This window comes from Pagrus pagrus (genome assembly GCF_965226575.1).
Source record: "Pagrus pagrus genome assembly, chromosome: 4".
In the NCBI taxonomy this organism is placed as follows: domain Eukaryota; kingdom Metazoa; phylum Chordata; class Actinopteri; order Spariformes; family Sparidae; genus Pagrus; species Pagrus pagrus.
The window spans coordinates 19024388-19043917 of NC_140188.1; the positions used below are offsets into that span (position 1 = coordinate 19024388).

Sequence of the window (19530 nt, forward strand, 5' to 3'; positions counted from 1 at the left end):
GCCTAACTAAGTCTGATGTCATTAAGAAACAGTTTTTTCTTTTTTGTCGATATTTTAAGTTTTGCCCCACACCAAATGATTTATCTGATTAACATCGGACAGGAGGAGGTAACAGTGAAATCACCTGTTTTTCTCTTCAGCCCTCGACTGTAGATCCCAACATGTGCAGCGTATTTCAATCAATAAATCCTGTTGCTCTGCATTAGTCCTATTTGTCAAATGCACTATACAGTATGTGTTGTGTTGTGCAGATGTTTTTTTTGTTCACAAAAAAGTTATGGTACTATGTACTTTTGGCAGCAATGAATGTAACTCGAGCTCACGGACGAAAACGCACCCACTCTCTCATAAGTTTCCTGTCACGCTTCACTATTGGAAAAGTAAAAATGCCTCATAGAAAATATTGTACCTTAAAATAAAAAAATAGCTAGAGGGGGTCTTACTCTTGTCCTTGTCCTGACTCCTCCTCTGCTGCTGCAGGAGACTGCCACAGGCCTTCAGCACTGTCTTCAGAGCACGCAAACCCCAGTCATAGTGCTGCTGGGGAGTCAACAGCTCCCTGGACACACAAATAAGGGCACATTTTCACACATACTCACACACTCTGAATGGACTGTGGTACTGGATGCAGTGCTAATGGGTGGGAGGAGGAGGATAACTTATCCACAAAATCAATATAATGCAATAGACTGTAGCAACAGTAAGTATAGATAATTTAAAATAAATTCAACACCCACAGCATGATTCAGTTTGGCGCACAAAAAACCTCCCCCACATGTCATACACATACTGCACAATTAGTAGTCTGATAAGTTACAGGCAGTGAAATAAATCTCGCATTTTTATTCCCTCCAACATCAATCCTAACCCAAACCGACAAAAAGAGATCACACATTTATTACCTGGCCAGGTTGAAAATTGCAACCAGTTTGCGTCCCAACATTTCTCCATTTTTGAAGCCCTCAGAGTAGAGGATGACCTCAGCAATGAGCTCATTGTCTGGCCTGCTCATGGCCACTGGCCTGAACAGCTGCTTCAGGTTGTCTGGAAGCTTTTGTCTGCCGCCGTAGCCTTTACCTGCCGGGTTCATTGTGATGAACACCCCAGAGTTTGGGTCCAATTCCACCTGGAGGATGAAGGAAAATGTCATTCTACTTAATCAAATATGTTTCATACTTAAGATTATTGACCCAACTAACTCTTCTACAATGGACGAATAACTAACTGATTTGGCAGAAAGGCAACAACTTGAGGTTGTGTTTATTAATACTAGTCAGTGCATTAAACAGAAAGATATACTTGAAAGAGTAATGTGTTGTTGTTTTTCGGCATCAGCACTTGGAAACAATGTGTTCTTCTGCATCTGTTCTCATTTTCTGACCTCCTTCCCCAGCAAATCACATGTGTTCTTGTGATGTTTAAGGGAGTCTTGAATGGCCTGAATCTGCATGGAAACTGCAGACAGCACTGCTTCCTCTAAGCGGTTAAACTCGTCGAAGCAGCCCCATGCTCCACACTTCACCAGGCCCACAAAGATTCTTCCCATTGACTTCACATCAATACCCTAAAAAGAAAACAGACAGAAAACAGATAGCCTTGTGTGTCCTTATTGGCATATGTGTTGCTCTTAGAAAAATGCTGACTTATACAAAGTTGTGGCTGACATGTTAAATCTATCACATACTCTCCGGGAGCATCATCATACCTCATCACAGTTGAACACCAGCACTTGCCGCCCAAACAGCCCCCCCAGGGCTTTGACCGACTCGGTCTTGCCTGTGCCAGCGGGCCCATAGGGGTTTCCCCCAAGCCCCATCTTCATGGCCTGGGTCAGAGTCAGGTAGCACTTATCAGTAAGTGGAGTGTGCACCAGCTTAGCAGCATTCCCCTGGGAGATAGCAGAGGTAGGAGGGAGAAGACAGTGAGCCAGAAAGAAATAGACAAGAACGCAGTGAAATAGCCAGACACAAGTTAAGATATGTGTGAGAGAGGGAAGGATGGGGGGGGGCAAGAGAGAAGGAAAGACGCCAGCAAAGGATAAAGACAAACAGACAGATGATGGATTAAGAGGGTAAGGAATGATAAACAAATGAAGGACAGTCAAAGAAAATGATAATGAGTGACTCCAGGAACTGCAGAGGGGACGTGAAGAAAGGTTATTCAGTGCCTCATATCTGCACAAACAGTGCCCCCAAAAGGTAAAAACTAAGAAGTTCAAGTATATTCCTGAAACTTAGAAAATGTTTTTGTGAAACCCTGAATGGGTATCAAGGGGTTACTCATTCAGATCAATATCCTATACCATGAAATTCTGTACTAAAATCAGTGTATTTTAGGATATTTTATTTTGGTAGCATCAGTGGAGCTTCCTGTTTTCAGTACCAAACTGATACCAGACAACTATCCGTAAGTCAATTGCTGCTGTGGCTTTGGTTTAGTCAAGCATGTATGAAAATGTATGGGTGCCTAATAGTACATTGTGTGATTCTACAAGTGACTATGGTATAGATGCACTGTTAATCAATCAGAGTTTGGCAAAATAGAAGTGCGTGCGTTTGTTGAAAAGGAAAAATATATATAACTTGCATGCATGGTTTTTGATTACTGTTACAGGTAACTTTAATGTGAGTCATGTAACTAGGCAGTTAAAAAAGAACAAATGCATCCAATTCTGGCATAACATGTATAATTTTAGTCATTTCTCGAGTAAAAATACATATTTTCTAATTATACAAATTAGGTACCTCATAAATGAGAAAACATTTGTTGCTTTCCTTCCTTTCAAGTCATTGTAAATGTAAATATTTACTGAGCATGCAAACACACCTGGTATTCATATGTATAGCTGAATTGTGCATCCACCATATGTATGAGGCAGCATTTGTCTGATCCCATGTAGAAGCGAAGCTGCTTCTTCCAGGCCCAGGCATCAGGGGTGGTAACTCCTGCCTGGCTAAGCTGCTTCACCACACTGATGTTGTGAATAATATCCAGGATCAAGGCCTTTAGCTTCAGCTGCAGCACGTTGGACTCTGCACAGGAAGACAGGCATTTACATCAGGATGGCAGAATAGGTAGAGTTACGAAAATAATAAACTTGATCATGAAGGAGGATCATTTTTGAAAAGGTCATATACAGTATTCGACAAGGCCAAACCTATTTTGCATTTGCAAGAAAAAAAGATACTCATGCATTATAAAAAAGTACGCACAGTGCTATATGGACTTGTAAATAGTCGATAATGATGTTAAAAGTTTAAGATACAGGGGCGGCTGATAGGGACAAAGTAAACAATCATGATATACCAAATATTTCGATATTGATATTGTCACAATAATGTAGGAATGACTATTGGTGCTTTCACACAATATTAACACAATGAGATTTTTGATAAATAATCATCAGCAATGCATATATAATGACATTTTGTGGTTAAAGGTAGGCCTAAGACCAAGTAGAACAATCTGGCAAGTTTATCATCAATATATTGCCCAGACCAAGTAAGATTCTTAGCGTTGACTTTAAAAACTTGTAAAGTAATTACCACTCTATTTAGTGTTCATTCAGGTCATTAAATAAACACTTTGTGGTTAATAGATGATTGACTTTTATTGTCAGCAGACAGAATGGCAATAGCCTTTATGTTACTATAAAACAGCAACCTTTGTCAGTTGTAAGGAAAGCTGTTTAAAGTAAAAAATATAAAATAAAAAAAAGCAGAATTATATCGACTGGTAAGAAGAATAATGGGACCACCCACTGTGTAAACAAACCCAACATCTCAGCTGAAATATTTAACAATTTAGAAATGGAAACTGTGTCAGACACGAATACAGCCACACTGATATTCTCGACAGTCAATATCACCAACAAATACTGGCTTAACTGTCATAAGTGACTGCATAAAATGCAGAAAAACGCACTTGAGACAATTTGGAAATAGTGCCATTCTAACTTGTCAGATTGCCCTAATCATTGAGTATCCCCTGTACTTTGAGAAGAGAGTTGTGTCAGAGCTAAGAAAGAAATGAAAAAGAAAATAGAAAGGAATAATCAAATGTAGCTAGAACACTTATTTAGTTTACTGTCTAAAGAGCACATCTTGGTCACAACAACCTCAACAAAATTATTAGGGATTCTAACTAAATATGTTTGTTTAATCCATACAAATATTGTTTTATTAACTATTGGTTGGGTGTAAAATGCATCGGTGATGTCTGCCTAGCCGCAGAGGCACAAAAAAATACCTTGCCAAATGTTCACCATCGTGCCTTGTCTCTGTGCCAAAGTGGAGATCACTCCCACTCCCTGCCTGGCTTTATGGTCCATTACTGTAGACTGGGTGATTAGATTATCCTTCTTGCCATTACTTTAGGTGCTTTAATCAGTACTGCCACTCCGAGGCCTCTTCAGCATACCTGGTTGTTTTAAGTGAGCCAGTAATTTAATGAGGTGTTATCATGGAAATGAGCGCTATTTGAAGTGTGGATGGTAGAGCCTAGCATCAAAGAGAACTGTATTATCTGCAAATATAACAGCCTTCAATATCTGTTATGCTGTGATTTTGTCAAAAAGATCAAAATCTAAGGGTTCGCACAGGTTTTTCAGAGTACAATTCAAGCACTTTCCAAGCACTTTCAAGGCACCTTAACCTAAGATTTCTAGACTCACAAACCTTTAATCGTCACATCTAAATTGTTATAAATGCAAATGCAAAAAATAAAGTTTAGATGCTTTCTTTATACCAACAGCGAATAATGTATAGTGAAGCAGCTTTTAAGCGGCTATTCATATTTTACTCTGCTTGTATGTTCTGATCATGATTATCTAATGTGGGAGACAACAATCCACTATGACAATAGGACTGTTTTACTTCAGATAACAAAAGATTTGTTGTTTACACAAGTGATCGTGTACATAAAACACCAGAGTATGTTGAAACTGAAGCATTTTTCAAGGAGTATACTCAAATTCAAGCAGATTCCTAACCTTGAAACATAACGATTAAGCGAATGATTTCCAAACTTTGCTGTAAGTTAGTGATGAATAAAATGTGTCCTCAGTAATTCTGTGTGCAAGTGAAACAAGCATTACTTTCATTGATACATTTTCATATGGAACAGAAATTTGGGATTTGCCAGCAATGTCCCTTGACATTATGCCACTGACAGAATTATGAGAGAGCTTTTCATCTCATGCATGAATAAGAAACCGCAATTTAAATTTTAAAGTCCTTTTCACAAATTTAAGTCCAGTGAAAAAATGCTGCTGTCATGCTTTTTGCAGCCATAAGTTCTGCCCCAAGTCATTAAATTAGCCTGCAAGCTACCGCATCTCTAGCTTTAAAAGGGTGCTGCCCCTCTGTGTCGTCTTGTGTCCGCCTGGCTATCAAGAGATTCACACAAGAGCAGTCATTCATTCGGCATTAATCTCTTCAGTCCTAAGTAACAACCCAAGATTCTGATCAGAGCTCAATCATTAACAACACAAGAGGGAGTCTGATAGTGGAACAACAAGAGAGTGTCAAGTAGCATTTGTTTATAAGGACAGCGAGGGAGTTTAGAGGGGTCCATATTATCAGGAATGTGATCAGCAACCAAAAAAAAGCAGGAGAAAAAAGGAAAACTCTGTTGCAGTATAAATAGGGGTACAAGAACAGGACAACAACCTGAGCATCTTTTAGCACACAGGGTATAGTACTGTGTCTCTCTGCTTATTCTGTCTGGGTTTGCATTAGTCTCACATCAGAAGTTTTTTTTTTACCCTCTCAGTAATCAATGATCTGATCAGAGTAGCACAAGGTGATACAGTTTAGTGCTGAATGAATTTTAGGATGAGGTAGGAGGGTTTGGATGCACTAAAACAAAATCGCAAAAACTACAGGTAATAAGAGAGAGACAGAGGGAGAGACAAATGGAAAGATTATGACAACAAGGACCTGTTATGTATATATTTAACCTACATAAGAGGAAAAAAGGAGATGGAAAAACTTGCTAATTAACCTAAAGGAAAAAAAATAAAAGTCGATAACATTGGTATTTGGTGTGGTTCTGGGAGAGGTTGAACCAGCCTGAAAGGGCACGTATAATGAATATATTCAAGAATGCACACACACAAGCACAGACAGAACTACCTGTGTTAGCGTTATCGTCCGAGCTGGTGTCCACTGTAGTGTAGTGTTCTAATTTAGCATTGAGCTCCAGCTCCAACTGCTGCAAATTTTGCTCTTTCAGGGCTCTTTCCACATCTTCAGTAAACTGGATTTGCTCTGCCAGACACAGAATCTGCACCAGACATAGTGATTAAGAAGACATTCTTACAGGAAAATGTGTTTATTTCACATGCTGGGTCGGGACAGCAGTTAAAAATCATTCTGCTAAATGCTGATTATACAAAAAAGTGTGTGTGTACCTGTGATGGGTAACGTGATGGGTCCACAGCCCCTTTCTTCCCTGCTGACAGACATTCATACAGCAGGTGCTTCAGAGTCTCCTTCATTTCCATTGACAGCTCACTTAGCCATACCTAGAAAGAAGGAAAACAGTTCAGGCACAGAATATACAAACAAAAACAGAGTCTAAAACACAGAACATACAGAATATGTTTACATTCACACAAATCTGCACAACAGCTTTACCTCCACGAGGTTGGAGATGCGTATGAGGTTTCTGAGAGGCACTATCTCTCCCTCCAGAGAACACATGGCGACAATGTGCTGGCACTGCTCATCAAACACAACACTGTGGATGCCTGCACAGATAATACACATGTAGGTTACCTTCAGTGTCCAGCAGAATGCTATGACACAAAGGATCAAAAGAATTTAAAGAGGAGAAGAGAACAGAGCAAAAGAGCACAGCATGATAATCACAGAGGTTACTGACCTGCAAAGAGTTTCTTGAGGTGTGACTGGATGACAGTTGGGTTTGTTGCCTGACCAAGAATCTCTAACAGATCATCATCTCCTATGAAATAGAATCGTGGGAAGGCAGAGCGCTTCTCCTGCAAAAACCACACACACATACAAAAAAAAAAAGTTGTGATGCTAACAGCCCATGTTACACATATGAACTCTTTGCATACTAAAATGCAAACGTGTGTGTACCTCCAGGAACTCATTGAGCGACTTTTGGCATCGCTGCAGTTGATCCAGTATGGTGACCAGGGAGTTTCTGATGCCGGCCCTTGAGCTCAGAGATACAACTCTGTTGTCTCTCTGAATGTCTGACATTATAGACCTGTTACACATACAGAGAAAGTGTTACTGAATGTAAATAAAACTGTCGCACAAATTCTGTTTCTACATTTCTACTGAAAAAAGACACACAACCACAAAATGATTAGTACATCAAAACATGTGTTGTGCAACAAGAAAATGATTTTCCAGGGGTACAGGGTATAGGCAAACAATCTGACAGTGGATATGGGAGTGGACAGTGTTCTTGCCATCTCTTGGTCAAATTAAACAGATTCATTTCATATCTGCATTACTCTAGCTGACAACCAATTTGCAATATAGAGCAAAACTTCTAAATTTGATGTGATACAGTAACACAGAAACACACACACACACACACACACACACACACACAGTACCTGAAGTCTTCATCAACCCGTTTGAAGCGTGCCTCCTCTCGGGGCAATGCCCCTCGTCCAAAAATCGGCTCCAGATAGACCCACCGCCTCTGGATGGCATTCAGACTAAGCAGGTATTCGTCTAAGTCTGACAGACGAGTCTCCCACAGACTGACCTGGATATACACAAAACATTAGTTAGCGAAGCTAAACCACGATATATGGGTGAACCACGAATAAAAAAGAAAACATGGACAGCAATTCATGTGATTAAGTCAACACATTTTGTATCTTTAATAAACAGGCAATCTGTGGGAGATTTACTTTTCCCAAAAATAAAAATGAAGCACTTAGAGATTATAAAAGCATATTCATAGATTCAAGCCTTTGACCTGACCTTGTCTTGGAAGCTGTGGTAGTAGGGAGAGTCTTTCAGAGACTGCAGCAGACAGCGGTTATCTCCCACCTGGATGGGCACAGAGTAGTGATAAAGCCAATGTTTGCTAATCCTTAAGATTACATTTAATGGTGCCAGTAGATATGCCTGCGTTTTCCAGACAATGTTTATGTGCCTTCTAAGTCTATCTAGCAAATGCCAGTGGTAGTAGTAGAAGTTATCTCCTTTAATTGAGCTGCCTGAAAAAATAAAAAAATAAAAAAACAAGGGGAAATTCCAACAATGTGAATAGTGACAACAATAGCTGAAGGAGCCTTTTCAATAAATACAGTACAGTAAATGTCTCTGAAAACATTGCTCTCCATGAAGACTTCACTTTTTATATTTTGTCTAATTAAAAAGCATTATGCTCAGCGTTCTGCCTCACACATTTATCAAAGGCAGAACAGTTACAGAGACATATTTATGTACATGTATATATATAAATATAGAAGAAAACATGTAAGAAGCATCCTACAGGAAAATTACAGTAGTGTCCATCATTCAGTAATCAGGCTGTCATCTGTTTCTGTATCTATATCTATAACATGACTAATATTTCCCAGAAAGTACATATAGTATGCACTCAACAAAACAGCTTACTGTGAACTGTTGGATCAAGTGATGGTTCCTTCAAATTCACCAATGCATAATCAAGTTAAGCAAGAACAGAAGTAATTCTTGCAAAGACTTCCTCGAGGTTAATGTCTGGGAGATTGTCAAAAGAGCAGAAGAGGTGCTTCACCATAGCCATGGTCTCTATCAAGGGCTTGTGGTTTTTATTGTTGTACGCACCTCAACAGTAAAAGAATTTAGAAATTAAGTATATGACTTAGTGGTGTGATGAGTTGTAACCTCTTGTAACAGCATTCGAACCTGAAAAGCACTTATCATTTTTTGTTTTGTTCAATAGAATTGTGAAAGAAATTGAGCCCTCACATTTAACCACTGTTTAAACTGCTTAATACATCTTTTAGTGAATCAAAGAGACCATCAATTATTAAATAATATTAGATCAAATGTCCTTCTAGCTGCATTTAACTTTATGTCATTCTCTCTCTATATTTGAACAAGGCTGAGTTTTTGATAAGCTTCCCCATTCTACGGGGGAGCAACTTGCTAAAGTAGGCTATAAAAAAGTAATTGAAGCAAGCTCATCCTTATCCTTGCATCTAGGGCGAGCCCAGATTCAGTTATCAAGAAAAAGTCCAGTTTATCTGAAGTAATAAAAGCCTGAAAAAATAGTGGTGATGTAAAAAGGTGTAAGAAGCTAAAAGATATAACAGGTAGTGTTTGGTAGTTACTTAAAAAGAAAGGCAGATGCTGAGAATCCCTGAGTCAAGATTTAATCAATAAGTGGGGATGTATACTTCTCTTAAGTAAGAGTAATACAAATCTAACCAGTTACAGTAAACTGTAATTTACTTGATTGCTTCAGACTAACCTTCAGTCAATGTGACACTGTGCACCAAGTGTGTGTTTTGTGTTTATATACAGTCTACTGTGTATTTGTGTTCACCTGATTGACTATATCCTTCCAATCCTTGATGAGGGTGAGAGTGCGCTTGCTGCTGTCTGTATACTCAGTGAGGTTGAAGGTAGCTGCAGCTCCCCACAAATCCAGCTCCCTCAGCGCTTCTCTGATTGTCACTTCTGCCTGAGCACGACTGTTCAGGTCCTTAATACAAGCACACACACATACACACACAGCTGGATAACTTGTGTTCACCCATCACATAATAAACATTTTAAAAAAGCATTCTGTAAGAACTCCTCTGTGATGGTGGGCAAGAACTTTCACCTGTGTGCCGTGTTTTGTCAAACTGTCAATAACTGTAAATATGCAGATAGTCTATGTGGCCTGCCAGTAATATACAATAGTACTTTACATGTGCTGATATGAAACTTCATTGAACAATTGTCTTTACCAAAAAGTCTCATTATAAAATGTTACGAAGTGCAATGACATAAGTTTCATGTCATCAACAATCTCAATTTCTTACTTGCTGCTGCCCCCTAGTGTCTTCAGTCACTTATTGTGATAATGTCGGTAACCATTGCAATTCATATATTTTGAGCCATCATCGTCCCTTAACTAAAAAGACCAAACAAAATTTAAATAATTCAAAGAGGTGTGTCTCCCTATAGAAGTATGCATATGTATTTGCGTATTTGTGTGTGTGTCCATACCTTGAGCTCCAAGGCCTTTTCTATGATGGCATTTGCCACACCGAGGAGGTCATTAAAGGTGAGTCTCTCTAAAGTTGTTCCTCTTGGAAGGCCCAGCAAGCGGAACATGTCCAACCAATGGTCCTGGGACAGGTGCTCCCCACGCACGTACTTCAGCACTGGGACCATGTTCTAGACATTGTGGATGGAAAAGTGTGAAAATAAAAGTACAAACAAACTTGCATAAAATATATTCTGCAAGGCAAATTGCCACAATGTTTTCCGAACAAATGTATGCTCCCGAAAAGAAGAACTCACCTACCATCTAAAACCCCTGCAGACTCTAAGAGTAGTTTATTTGTGCAAAACTTTCACAATTTAGGCCTAAGCCCTGCTTGAGGGTCTTGTATGAGACTCTAAAGCAAAAATACTTGTAGAGAATAGCAATGATATGTTATTCCATCAACTCTACTACACTGTACCTTGTATTTGTCCACTTCTCCCTGCAGTTTAACAGACATGGCAGTAGGCTGCTCCAACTTCCTAAGTCTGTCCTGCCACGTAAACAGAAACTCCTCAAACACATATGTTTTACTCCTGTGAAACAACAGAAACATACAGCACATGTTAACACACAATTGATTACAGAGTAGAGACACATTTAAGAACAGTGCCAAATTCAGAGAATTGAGATCCATCAGCAGCAGACCTTAACATAACCCTCTACCTGAATGTGATCCAGTCCTCCTGGGCCTTTTCTGTGAAGCCCTGCTGCCACTCCTCATAAAGACTCCACATCTGACTGAACTCATCCATGTCTCGTTTAGTCTCTTCTGCCAGAGAGAAATCTGGAGCCTCCAGGTCAAAATAGGTGCAGTCCTCACTGAGGAGAGTACAGCAGAGTAGAGTAGAGTAGAGTTGAGGACTTCATCCACTTCATTGTCAGGCACAATGCAGCAAAGGGGCTCATCATTGAGTAAGTATGTAATTATTGAACTACGAGCGAGACAAACACTTTTTTTTTTCTTTGACTGTGTTGGAACCTGCTTTAAAGGCACTTAAACTTGAAGGTAGAACATGTGACTTTATAAGTAGAAAAAAATATAAATTCAGCATATTAAAAAATAACTTACAGCAGTTTAATGCGCACAAGCTCGAGCTCCTGGAACTCTTGCTGCTTGTCTCTGATGGTCTGGAGACACGCCAAAAGGGCAGCATGATCACCAGACTCAAGCATCTCATCTTTAGGCTTCAGCTGGTCCCAACGGGCCTTAAACCGCTCCAGATCTGCCCTGTAGGCGTCGGTACGAGCAGCGGCATTACTTCGCATCACCTCCACCTAAGGTAGGAACAGGCCGAGATTAGTGAGTTGCACAAGAACACAGCCAGGGACAGAAAAGAACAGGAATTGGGGTGAACAGACAAAGGAAAACAGAGTGAGAGGGGAGTTGAAAGACTTTAACAAAGCAGTAGCAGAAAGCTGCTGTCAAAGCAAACTTGTAAGCCTTTGCATTTGTGAGTTTATGTCACCTGTTCTTTGATCATGAGCTGGTGGCTCTCCATGACAAGCTCCAGTTTGTCCCACTTGGCTCTCAGTGAGGACAGCGAGTCCAGGCCGGCCCCAGCCACTGCTCGCAGCAAGCGGTTCTTCTCCTCAGCACACTGGAATTGAGGTAGGATCTATACACATGCATACAGTATGGGTTGTTTATTTTCATGTCCTGTCAAACATAAGACCAATCCCACGTGGAAACAAAGACACTGCTGCTATACTGTATATCAAACATCTGAAATAAAACATTCTTTTCTATTTTCTTAAGTGTAGAAAAATGAACCTTTTTCAGTTCAAATCAGCCTGCAGAATGAAGGGGTTGGAGAATCATATTGGCATAGACCTCAAACATTGGTACTATCATTCAAAAAAAGTTCCAAGCCAAAGTTTAGGGGTGTGTTTTGTCTTACATCAGGTTTGCGAGCTAGTATCTGGCTATATGTGCCACTGGCCGCACCAATCTCCTCCATGCTCTCTGGTCTATTGGACAGTGCCTCCATTGACTCTGAAACAAAACTGTCTATGGCCTGTGTGTGACCTGCAAGCAAGAGAGAAGAATGCACGCACACGGTAAAGTAAACAGAAAAGGAAAGAGAAAGTAAAGGGGGATGTCATGGGGCGAAGAGAATGGAAAACAAAATTGGCATAAAACGAGAACAGAGAAAGACAAGGAAATAGGGAAACACTGGGCTTGTGATTGGTGTAAATTACACTGACATTTAAATTCGAAGGTGAAATCTTAATGCTGAAAAGTAGAGAGAACATTCCCCATTTACATACAAAAAAGTGAAAGTAAAAGTACAATCAAGTTGTCTGTGTGTACCTTGTATGGACCTCCTGAGTGACAAGAGCAGCATGTCAAACAGCCTCTGGATGAGGTCATCGATGGCTGCTTTTACTGGCTCACAGTTAACTGTGATACAGTCTACTTTCTCCTGACTGGAAGAGAAGGAAAGAGCGGATGAGTTCCTGTCAAATGATGGGTTGTAAATTCCCTGTATTTGGGGTGTCAGTTAACATATGACCTTTAACCATAAGAACTGAATCAAAGAAGTGAATTTAATCCCACCAGGGGAAAGTACATGTCAGCTACAATTGGCTAGAGAAGAACTCTGAGACATCTGCCAAAGCTGATTCAGGGCAGAGAACTAAAGATGAGATGTGAGTCTTTACTATTAGTTTAACAAAGAATTTTCAGAATCAAGATGTAGACAAGGCCTTCTTGTTATGTCAGGTTAGTAGATGGAAATGCATCAGTAATAATACTGAGTAGCTTTAAATACTGCAACATCCATAGATAACAGAATGCAAGAACAACAAGGACATAAAGATGCTGTATACTGTGAGTGACTAACTGCTTTATCTGGTTAACAGCTGAGTAATGTGCAGTCAATAGTCTCGTGACTGACAGAGGGAGAAGAAGAATATCAGTGTCTGTTACTTAATGTTAGTTTATAAATTTCCTGTATTTGTGATATCAGTTAGCATATGACCTTTCATCTTAACAACTGAACCAATGGAGTGAATTTGGTACTCCTAGGGGAAATACATACCAGCAACAAAAGGCTAGAGAACAACTCAAGATAAGTAGGATGAGTCATGTCGGTTAGTTCTACAAACAAACATGTGATAGGATAGGATAATAAACCGTTGGTAGTGATTTGTTTGAGGTTGATTTTTGGTTTTCAGTGCTGTGATTAAACCAACTTCCCCACACCTGTATTAGCAGCGCCAGCTTGTGCCAAAACAAAATGTAATAAAGGAGTAATATGTAATATTTTCACATTAAAATGTCAAAAAAACATATATATAATATATTACGTATTGTGTTTAATTGTGTACTTAAACTATCCCAAATGTTTCCAACACAGTTATAAGTATTGTTATTCAAGGTAACAAGGCATTTCATTTGGTCGCCTGTCACTGGCGTCACATCCCTTCAAACCCACTCTAGTTAAGATGTCTTTAAGGGAAACCCCAGATGACACGTCTGAGAAGGACATTTACAACTGATTGTCTTGCAAACACATTGTTAGAATTTCAGATCAGATTTTTACCTGCGCCAAGGAGGTTTTGTTTCACCCGTGTCAGTTTGTTGTCTGTTTGTTGGTTGGTTTGTCAACAGGACTACACAAAAACTACCAAACTGATTTCCATGAAACTTGGATGGAGGAAGGGCATTTACTTTTGGTATGAATTTATATGAAGGCACGGATCCAGGAATTTTTTCTCGCTTTCTTTAACATTGCAAGATAAGGCATTATTAACATTTTTGTTCATTTCTCAGTGAACAATGCACGGATGTTGATACAAAAAAAGGGGTATTTAGATAGCTGGTATGTATGAATGAGTACAATTTGATGCCAGACTTAGATGTGGTGAGCTTAAATTATGGTTAAGCAGTTATGAGTGGTTGAAAATTTTGAGTCAAACAGGGCTATTGAGTTTCATATTTAATTAGGCTTGATTGAATTAAAGAGGACTGTTGGGCCTTGGCGGAGGTATGCGCTCTACTGAGTGCCGTTCTGGTTTATTCAGCAATTGTAGCTGTTTCACAATGAAGACAACAACTCTCTTGATTTCAGGCTACTTCACAGCATCATCAAATGTATACCTTTTGTTATCGCTTTGATTGACATACCCCATAATGGCAGAAATGACATACTGTGCATTTAAGCGTTCACTCTTAACAAGTGATCTCCCACGAGATATCAAAATACATGATGGTGTGATGATAGGTTTAATCTTGGGGCTTTTTGATTTTGCTGTTTTTCCCCACCTTTTTGCAGTATTTATATGTATTTCACAGAAGTACTATACATTGAAGACATTTTTTCTTTTGTGTAACTGTATGACTTCTATTTATTTTACATGTGATATGTACCTGGGTAGACGTTCAGACTCCTTTCCTCTGGCTTTCAGGGCCTTGAAGTTCCTCTCCCAGTCTTGCACAGAGTTCAGATGCTTCTCAACTAACTTCTCTAAATCTACCTGGCCCAGCACCACCCACTCCTAGAACATACACACACAGAATCACAGTGGTTGGGTTAAGTGCACATTTCCCAATTTCATATGTGTCTGTGTCAGAGGTTACAAAACTGGACATAGATGACTAAATAAAAAAACAGAAGTAAAGGGTTGATAAAAGGAGAAGTCTGGTGTTGGCGGAGGGCTTCCCCTTACAATTAAATATGCATGGCTGCAGATAGAGGGGACAAGACACTATGCTGTGCTCACTGTTCTGTCAGGGTAGTATAAAGGGGAAAATGTAGACAATGAAAACAAACAGACCTTTAGTATGTAAATAGAAAAGCATGACTAATCCAAGTTGCACTCTTTCAAAGAAAACAGCACAGCAATGGCTCAGACTGCTATGCTTCAATGAGCAAGAAGTGGTTACTTACTGAACATTAGTGTAAAATACATGGACAGCATTACAGTGGAGCCATAAGAAGTGTTTTAAAGACGAATCATTAACTACAAGAAACTGTTAATCACTTTGTATTCTACAGCTATTGGGTGATATCAAATTTGACCTTTGAGGCCAGATTCAAATCTCTTCAGTTTCAAAGATGACCACACTTACGTTGTTTTTTTAATGCATTAAAATGGTTTCATGTTGTATAGTGACAAATAAAACCCTCATCATACATCTCTTTACATCATCTTGATTATACAGATTTTTTTTTTTACAGGACAGTTGACTCATAATCTAGTCATAAACACTATTAATCATCACATGTTGTTTAGTCACCTTAAACTTGTTTTGGACAGCTTGGAGGCGGCAAAAGAGGTCCTCGGCCTTGCTGAAGATGGTGAGGAAACCAGAGGCATTTCTATCGATCATGATGCTGAAAATAAGCCCCTCCCCCTGGGCACTGACCCCTTTGAACTGGTTTGGGATTGAGATGAACCGCTTCATCTCCCTGAAATAGCGTGCTCGCACCTCCTCAAATGGAGGACGGAACTGCAAACGGCCTTGCCTGATCACAAGAAGGAAAGAAACCATGAAAAAAGGTTTTTTTTTTTTTTTTTATTCAACCCACACTTATCATAATGTCTTTGTAGGAGAGAGAAAGAAAGAGAAATGGTGACATGGCCAAGTGTGAGATTTATGGGCTGGTAAAAGGAAGTCAGAGGTGTCAATGGTTCCAGATAAGGGAAAAATACTTAATGTGTGAGAGAGGCAGATGAAGGTTTGACAGCTGAAAGGGTGTGTACTGACTTGAAAGTGAGGTCAATGTGTATTTCAGGCAGGTTCTTGTTCAGAGCTTCCAGTCCTGTCTGGTACTGATGTTCAAGAGCCTTGTACAGCTGATGGTTCCAGTGTTGACGCCATGCCCGCATGTCATCAGACCTGAAGCCCTGGAAACACATACATGCATTAGACAGGCTGGAAAATGTCCAATTAAAAGCTGAATGAGCACTTGAACCAGTCTGAATCATGCTTACTCATAATGATTATCACAGAAACCACAGGGCTCCCTGGTGAACTTTTTTCAAATGGTTCCAGTCATGAATATAGCAATAATTTATTCAGTAAAAAATACATAAAAGAGGGCAGCAGCAAACACTATACTTGTGCTCTGACTATAATCAATACCTGAGCCTCCAGAGTGGCAAAGCCAGTACGGAGGTCCTGAAGGCCATCCTTCCACCGCTGCTGATGTCTCAGTAGGTCCACATTCATCAGTGTCACCACCTGAGAAATGTACCCAGAGGTGTACAAACAAATACACAAAGGAGTAAGGCTTAGTTACTAATATCGGATTATGGTTCCAAAGAAAACAGTTTACATTAGTGCTAACTGTACAACTCTGTATTTGACCATTTTGTAGAACAACTGAGGACTAAATGTAACAACATGCTACAACCTTGTCAACGAAATCAGTGTGCCATTTGCGTAGCTTCCTGTTCTCGGTGGAGAGTTTCTCAGCAGCAGACTGCAGCTTGGTAATGTAAACTTCCAGCTCCTTGGGGTTGTCCCAGGTGATCTGCAGTTTACCGCCTGATTCTTTTGACTGAGAGCGAGGATTCTGACAAAGAAAAGCAGAAAGGGTATGTCACTAATGGGGCATCTCAGGAGGTAGAGCGGGTCGTCTAGTAATCGGAAGGTCACTGGTTCGAATCCCTGGCTCCCCCAGCGGCATGTCAAAGTGTCCTTGGGCAAGATACTGAACCCCAAATTGCTCCTGATGAGCAGTCAGCACCTTGCATGACAGTCTCTGCCATCAGTATATGAATGGGTGTGTGAATGTGACAAGTGTTGTAAAGCGCTTAGAGCGGTCAGTAGTCAGTAGACTGTAGAAAACATAAAATCAAAGTCAGGCATAATTTAAAAGCGACGGGAAGTTTGCGGTTGAAATATGTTGTGTTGAAGGAACTATACAGAATTATAGTTCCTATACTTTTCCCGCGAACGCTAAAAACATTTGAGTTCTAGGAATTATTGAATGTTTTTTTTTGATGATGATGATTCATCCTCACAATAACAATCGTGCACTGGCGAGTCATCGGCTTCAAATTCTCTTTTTATAACATTCGACTTCCCTAAGAAATAATTATCATCACAAAAACATTTTCCAATATTTAACGTTAAGGCAAAGAATTCAAAAACAATCATTTCAAGCTGTGTGCAGTACCTTGATGACCTGTTCAAAGGCCAAGGCGAGGCCAAGCATCATAGGTCTCTGAGAGGGAATCATCTGTTGGTCAATGGTGTTGTAGAAATGGGCCACCTGAAACACAGTAACACTTTGTTACAATATGAGCATGAGACAAACTAAAACAGAAATAATGACAGAGGAATGAATAAATAAATAAATAAATAAGGAAAGGAAATGTGTTTATATGTGTATGTATGTGTTTGGACCTGTAGTACACTCTCACCTGTTTTAGGACAATGGCCTGTCTGTAGAACTTGTCTGCAGTATTAGCAGCCTGCTGTATCTTGGCTGGGATGGGAAAGCCGAGAGCAGAGAGCTGCCTGACCTCCCTGAGCAGACTGACCAGTCTGTCTGAATACTGGATCTTCAGCCTGCCGTCAACGTGGTCCAGGTCCATCACACGGTTACTGGCCTGGAGACTATGCAGAGGGAGAGAGTTGGATTAGAGAAATACAGAATGTAAGATCCACTTAAACTGAAGTGCCCCTGATCAAAGAAGCGATGATTAACATTTAAGATGAATTCAGTGTTGCTCTGAACTTTTCTTGAATGTCTTGTATGTCACAGCGTGCACTGTTTCCAACCTGATCCCTGACTTTGGGTCAGCCAGCCCTGACAGTATATCTCTGGACCAGTCCTCAAACTGTTCCTGTTCATATGCCCTCAGAACTTCCAGCAGGTCATCACAGAAATGCATGAACCCTTTGAACCCAGACAGGTCTGACAGCAGTGCCTCAGATATGCGGACAGAGTCCTCAACCTAATGTAAGAATGCAAGCAGAGGAACATAAAAGAAAAAGGAATCGGCACACACACTACTCTTTTCATCATCATAGGAAATATTTGGAATATCAGTATAACGTTGTGGTTGTATTTTCAAGTCATTTTCATATCATGATCATCTGTCTAATTATCTAATAAAAGCTCTCTTAAACCTGTGCAAATAAATGATAGACCAGAAAGTCCATGCTATTGGACGGTATGTGACTCAGTTACCTTATGTATGAGTTGTCTGACCCAGACAATTTTGTTGACCACCTCAGGGAGGTTTCTGCCGATGAGTGGCCCAGACTTTTCTCCGGGTCCTCCGTGGCAACGACTCTCAAAGTCGGTCTTTAGGCCTAAAAAATCAAAAATGAATAAAGTAGAGAGAGGTCAAAGATGAGGAACAACAATGTCTCACCACTATTACTATACTACTATAAGTAAACGGCCAGTGCTTCAGCTTAAGAATATATTGCTGTTTGAGGGACAGAGCCTTGTCATGACAGGATATTTACTCTAAGCACAACGCCATCTTAGTGCCCCATTTAAGCTAATACATTTCTGAAACAACCTCAGAGTAGCTATCTTTAACTGCACTCTTATGGTCTGGACCAAGGGTTTTCTCTCTGAGAACCTCTTCAGACAAAATTACCACAACCACATCTGGAAAAAATATATATACATATACTTCATATATATATGTTCAGATTTGACTTATTTATGAATGTGATTTTTGACTCAAATTGTGGCATACAGGCACTACATGTGTGACACAGCCACTCCTGTGATGACTGTGTTGATTAATGATCCAAACCACAATAACTAAATTCTTGTGTTTTTACAGGAATACCAACATTTTCAACTTATGTAGTGTCTTTGCCTCACATCTCTCCCCCTGTGCATCCCCCTCAACTCTCTCTATACTGTTTAAAAACCTCTGGTCTGGACAATAATAGTGCGAAATTAAATAAATGATTTCAATAAAATGAAAATACATTGAGTGTATTTCTTAGATATGGAAAGTGAATCCATTCAGCAGCAGCATTTAAGCACAGGAAGTGGGTTTAATCAGATTGTATGTATCTGCTCCCCTGTATGAACACAGTAACTCAATGTCTCACTGAAACAGAGAGACGAAAGTGTTTTGAAGCAGAACTGTGAACCTTTGTCGTAGTCCAGCAGTCTGGCCAGCAGGGTCTCTCTCTCCGACTGAAGCTCTTTGCTGATACTGGGACGTCTGATTAGCTCCTTGTGCTTTTGAAACACCTGCAACAGCTAGACAACAAACAAATGCACACCCACAGGCACTTACGATAAGTTCCTACATGAATACACACCCACACACAATATTTTTTAACGTGAACTG

At 39.9% G+C, this 19530-nt stretch overlaps 1 protein-coding gene across 10 annotated transcripts in view; it reads right to left on the reverse strand.

Annotated features, from left to right (window-relative positions):
• Positions 1-19530, reverse strand: part of dync2h1 (dynein cytoplasmic 2 heavy chain 1) — a 125713-nt gene that overhangs the window by 101164 nt on the left and 5019 nt on the right. For all 10 annotated transcript variants that reach the window (XM_084351592.1, XM_084351595.1, XM_084351591.1 and 7 more), the window contains exons 11-40: positions 19328-19439; positions 18396-18520; positions 17984-18159; positions 17623-17818; positions 17376-17471; positions 16608-16769; positions 16337-16435; positions 15959-16098; positions 15488-15716; positions 14618-14745; positions 12557-12672; positions 12144-12271; positions 11712-11861; positions 11315-11520; positions 10909-11064; positions 10664-10778; positions 10203-10373; positions 9532-9690; positions 7969-8042; positions 7598-7747; positions 7107-7239; positions 6886-7003; positions 6639-6751; positions 6413-6526; positions 6135-6285; positions 2827-3032; positions 1706-1888; positions 1382-1564; positions 903-1126; positions 444-559 (exon numbers count right to left, since the gene is read on the reverse strand). In XM_084351592.1, the coding sequence (XP_084207718.1) occupies positions 444-559; positions 903-1126; positions 1382-1564; positions 1706-1888; positions 2827-3032; positions 6135-6285; positions 6413-6526; positions 6639-6751; positions 6886-7003; positions 7107-7239; positions 7598-7747; positions 7969-8042; positions 9532-9690; positions 10203-10373; positions 10664-10778; positions 10909-11064; positions 11315-11520; positions 11712-11861; positions 12144-12271; positions 12557-12672; positions 14618-14745; positions 15488-15716; positions 15959-16098; positions 16337-16435; positions 16608-16769; positions 17376-17471; positions 17623-17818; positions 17984-18159; positions 18396-18520; positions 19328-19439 (4429 nt within the window). The remainder of the gene's footprint in view (positions 1-443; positions 560-902; positions 1127-1381; positions 1565-1705; positions 1889-2826; positions 3033-6134; positions 6286-6412; positions 6527-6638; positions 6752-6885; positions 7004-7106; positions 7240-7597; positions 7748-7968; positions 8043-9531; positions 9691-10202; positions 10374-10663; positions 10779-10908; positions 11065-11314; positions 11521-11711; positions 11862-12143; positions 12272-12556; positions 12673-14617; positions 14746-15487; positions 15717-15958; positions 16099-16336; positions 16436-16607; positions 16770-17375; positions 17472-17622; positions 17819-17983; positions 18160-18395; positions 18521-19327; positions 19440-19530) is intronic.